The sequence below is a fragment of the Scylla paramamosain genome, chromosome 2, assembly GCF_035594125.1.
Source record: "Scylla paramamosain isolate STU-SP2022 chromosome 2, ASM3559412v1, whole genome shotgun sequence".
NCBI classification, from domain to species: Eukaryota; Metazoa; Arthropoda; class Malacostraca; order Decapoda; family Portunidae; genus Scylla; species Scylla paramamosain.
The window spans coordinates 40949317-40954316 of NC_087152.1; the positions used below are offsets into that span (position 1 = coordinate 40949317).

The 5000-nt window shown below is 40.1% G+C and overlaps 1 protein-coding gene across 1 annotated transcript in view; it reads left to right on the top strand.

The window, feature by feature from the left end:
• LOC135115224 (putative neural-cadherin 2) overlaps positions 1 to 5000 on the top strand; it is a 111466-nt gene that overhangs the window by 37701 nt on the left and 68765 nt on the right. Inside the window, exon 2 of the mRNA XM_064031768.1 lies at positions 2419 to 2649. Coding sequence (XP_063887838.1) covers positions 2601 to 2649 — 49 coding nt within the window. The 5' untranslated portion in view covers positions 2419 to 2600. The remainder of the gene's footprint in view (positions 1 to 2418; positions 2650 to 5000) is intronic.

The window sequence follows — 5000 nt, forward strand, 5'->3', positions numbered from 1 at the left end:
TCTCTCTCTCTCTCTCTCTCTCTCTCTCTCTCTCATACCTGGGAATAAAGAAGCGCACCTGGTCCTTTTCGCTCCAAAGTTTGAGAATCCATGATATCTATTTTGTCCCTGGAAATCCTCACAAGACTCCACCATTCTCTCTCTCTCTCTCTCTCTCTCTCTCTCTCTCTCTCTCTCTCTCTCTCTCTCTCTCTCTCTCTCTCTCTCTCTCTCTCTCTCTCTCTCTCTGTGTGTGTGTGTCTGTGTTGCTGTTTATTTGACTTTCTGTCTGTCTGTCTATCCATATGTCTGTCTATGTCTGTCTATATGTCACATCCTCACCACCGGCCAACACAGCCGCAATACTCTTACCATACCGCCAGCTTTCCCATCTAACTGAACACAATTCGTCTCTTCCTGTCAGAGTATCAACGTATCACTTTGTCGTCTTCTCGTGAAATCGTCAGTGTTTCGCTGTGACTATTAAAAGGGAGTCAGGTTCAGCGGATTAAAGTCACGGATGCTTCTGACTGTCGGGTCTCGATTTGATTGGTATAGGAAGTGATTGAGATGAGTGATTGGCTCTGGGAGAAGAGAATTGTTTCGCTACACAAGGCTTTCTACTTTATCTCACTTCTTTTCTGAGTCAACTGGTATTCTGAATCTTTCATCGCTCCTACTAGTGAATTTTGTAACGTCGTGCCTGCTTCTATATTTCCTCTGCTGGATGAAACTATACATTCTCTCATTTCTATTATATCTAGCTCCGTAAAGCAAGAGTTAACTAGTATCCCCGGTCTTTTATCACTTTAACAGTAAACCCTGACCCTTCTTGCTTGTTTCTGTATTTCCTCCTGCCTAAAGACACCTCACAACACAATTTTTTATTTCTCACCATCTCTATTAGGGACGGACACTTCCACTGCTCTCCTTTTTCCAGTTTTTTTTTTTTTTTTTGTTGACTTTCGCCATGAAAAAAAAGTATAAAATAAGGAATGGTAATTATACGTGAGGTACTGATGAGGTCAAAAAATTCTGGAAGCGTGACTGATAATTTATTTTGAATGTAAACTTGGGTATTATTGATTAAAATTGTCCTAATGTCGAAATGCTGAAGTAAATGAGGTGAAGGGAAGTTTGGAAACGTGACTGATGCGTGTATTCAGAGGGAACTCAGGCCAAGGGCAAGAAAAAGGCTATAAAATCAGGCCCAATGAAGGTGCCAGTCACCAGAGTTTATTCAAAAGGGTCATCCAAATTTTGGAAATAAGTATCTTGAAACCTCCCTCTTGAAACAATTCCACTTAAAGGCAGCAGGAAATACAGAAGCAGGCAGGAAGTTCCAAAGTTTAAGCTTGAGCATTATTGATTAAAATTGTTTTAATGACTGTTGAAATGCTCAGGTAAATGCGAGTATATTTGAATCAGTTTGTGTCAGATGCATTCCATCTCCTTTTCTCTTGTCTGTAAACTGATCCACTGTCTGCTTGTCTGCCTTTCTATCTATCTGTCTGTCTCTCTGTATATCTGTGTGTCTGTCTATTTGTCTTTCTATCCCGTATATATATATATATAAAAAAAAATATCGAATATAAGAACCAAACCACTCATACTATCACACCCAATTCCTTACATATATCCCACCAACTACCATAATAAAGTGTGACTCAATAGCAAATACATTATATCGCCCCAGAATGTCGTGGGTTTCCCTGGTATCCCTCTAAGTGGTCCCAGTAATTCCCGCTATGTCTTAGTGTCTCATTCATCCCCCAGTACCTGCCGCCTACAGTCACGTCTTGGTTTAACGTCCCCAGTGATTGCCAATAACCTGTTTAACGTGACCTGAGAGAGAGAGAGAGAGAGAGAGAGAGAGAGAGAGAGAGAGAGAGAGAGAGAGAGAGAGAGAGAGAGAGAGAGAGAGAGAGAGAGAGAGAGATTGTTTCGTGTTTATTTAAATTTACTGAGGATTTCCTTATTTTATTTTGCTGGTCTGTTGTCGTGATGATAATAGTGGTGGCGATGATAGTAGTAATAGTAGTAGTAGTAGTAGTAGTAATAGTGGTAGTAGTAGTAGTAGTAGTAGTAGTAGTAGTAGTAGTAACAATAACAGTGTCAACAAAAATAACAATAGCACCATCAATATCTTTCTGCCTCACTGATCTTCGTGATGATAATAGTGGTGATGATAGTAGTAGTAGTAGTAGTAGTAGTAGTAGTAGTAGTAGTAGTAGTAGTAAAAGTAGTAGTAGTAGTAGTAAACGTAGTAGTAGTAGTAGTAGTAGTAGTAACAGTAACAGTGTCAGCAAAAATAACAATAGCACCATCAATATCTTTCTGCCTCACTGATCTTCCTCTCCCCCCTTCCCTCCATCTCTCCCTTTCACTCTTCCTCTCTCCCTCCCTCCGTCCCTCCCTCCCTTTTCCCCTGTACATCAGGCAAGGACAGTACGAACAGGAATCTCACACAACACCCAAGACAGGCAAGTGACTCACTGATCCCCGCAATTGTTAAGGAGAAGGAAGGAAGGAAGGAAGGAAGGGAGAAGAACCTGTCTGTCAGCCGGAGGGAAGGAGGGGCTGCCTAAGGCTCCCCTTCCACCTCCCCACCAGCAGGAGTGATGAATCCCGGCAGCCTCTTCACCATCATTACCAACAGCACACTTCTAGGTATGTACTTTCACCTGGTTACTTTTCACCTAGTTGTAATATACTGGACCAGGTATTGTGAAGCGGTTAGGTGTGTTGTCTTGAGTCTGAGCAGGATGTATTGGGAGTTATAGGTGTTTTTTAAGTGGGTTTTCTATGATTCTAGTGATAAATTAACAAGGTTCCTGGACTATAAGTGGGGAAAAAAGATTTATGAGAATATGATAGAGTTCACATTGCGACGTGCAATAACTCACAACAATAAAAGCAATGTATGAAATCTTTATAAGCACCTGCAAGAAAGGGAAGAAAAGAGATAGATTTTGCAATTTCTAGCCGGTATAATGTTTGGAGGTGAGTGCAGAGCGAGAAGAAATGTCTCAGAGTAGCTAACGATTAAGAAAGCATGTACCAAATAGCAGTGAAAGGCTGTAGTGAAAATTATACGTATTTTACAGTACTTTTAACAGTTGTAGTGGGAGTTGCTGGTGTTTTTACGTTGTTTTTTTTTAAGATTCTAATGAAAATTTAGCTAGTTGTGCAGAGAAAAAAACTCATGAAAACACGATTATGTATTTCTAACACACTGTAGCGGAAGTTACAGGTGTTTTCAAGTATGTTTTCGTGAATCCAGTGATAATTTGACAAGGTTTCTGGACTGTCAATGGAGGAAAATACTTATGGTAACACGAATTCATGTTTCTTACAAGCTGTTCTGAAAGTTTCTGGGAATTTTCAAGTGTTTTCTTAACCTAGTACTAATTTAAAAAGGATTCTGAGCTATCGATGTGAAAAACACTCACTCACTCCTGCCTTCGTATCTATGGACATTTATACGGCTCTTGTTTGTCTGTTCTGTGAAAAAAAAAAAAACACTCATGAGACCGTGACGTATCATCTCTGTGGCCTTTCAAGATAGTCCCGATGAAAGAGAGCAAGGCATTTAAGAATATGTGCCTTAGAACTAGATTCATTCCTGTCTCCGTATTTATGTATATGTATCCTGTTCCTCCTTGACTTTTGTGTGGCAGGGATTGGGTGACGTTCGGGAGTGGTAATAGGAATAGGAATGTTACAAATGAGAGCAGTAGTTGAGGTGGCGTGTGAATGACGATGGCAGTTGTAAAGGTAACATAGTAATGGGCTTATAGATACACGTAATAGAACTAGTGATAACGATGGCAATTAGGTAGTTAGTGAGTGATAACATAAGTGGAAAGGTTACGAATGAGAGAAGTAGTTGAGGTGGCGTAAATAGACTTGTAATAGGATTTGTTTTAACGATGGCAGTTAGGTAGTTAGTGAGTGGTAATAGAAGCAGAAATAGAATGAGAACAGTAATTGAGGTAATAACTGAACGGTGAAAGTGAATGATAATGGCAGTTTAGAAAATAACAGAAATAGACTTATGGATAGACTTATAGTAGCAGTAACGATAGGGAGAGGTAATAGAAATAGAAATATTCTGAATGAGAGCAGAAGTTATAGGTAGCGTGTGGGCGACGATAACATTCGTAGAGTAACAGACTTTTAAATAGACGTAATAGAGAGAAGGGTCGCGGTGGTTTGAAACAATTATGGGAGAGCGTACGACCCTGATGATGTAATTGGGCAGAGGGCAGCAGACCAGTTAGCAGGAACGTGTGACTCAAAACAGCGCCATACATCTCCAAATAAAACACTCCATTCAATTTTTTTTTTTTTTCAGTGGTGATGGCTTTCCTTTTTTTCACCATAACACTTACTGATGTATTTATGCATTTATTCATTTTTCTATTTGCTTGATCTGTTTGCTTGTTTGCCATTTTGTTTACTTATTCATAGATATTGGCTTGTTTATTTGTTTGTTAATGGGAGGTGGTCTTGATTAAACTGGGGGGAACTTTGATGGTGATGGCGGTAGTAGTAGAAGTAGTAGTAGTAGTAGTAGTAGTAGTAGTAGTAGTAGTAGTAGTAGTAGTAGTAGTAGTAGCTGCAGTTGTAGTAGTGGAAGTAGTGTAAGCAGTAGTAGCAGAAGTAGTAGTAGTAGTAGTAGTAGTAGTAGTAGTAGTAGTAGTAGTAGTAGTAGAAGTCGTAGTAGTAGTAGTAGTTGTTGTTGTTGTTGTTGTTGTTACAGTAGTAGTAGTAGTAGTAGAAGTCGTAGCAGCAATACTGGCAGTAGGGCAAAGTAGTGTAAAACAGACTCAATGGGCGACCCTCAGCGTGTGTGTGTGTGTGTGTGTGTGTGTGCCTGCCTGCCTGCAGCTGCCGCCAAGTGTTGCAAGCAGCGTGTAATTAAACCTTCCTCCATCAGATGCCCGGAGCAGTGTGGCCTGATTGGACGGGACAGTTTAATTGGGGAGGAAGACTTTTTAATTATTTCAGCAACTCTG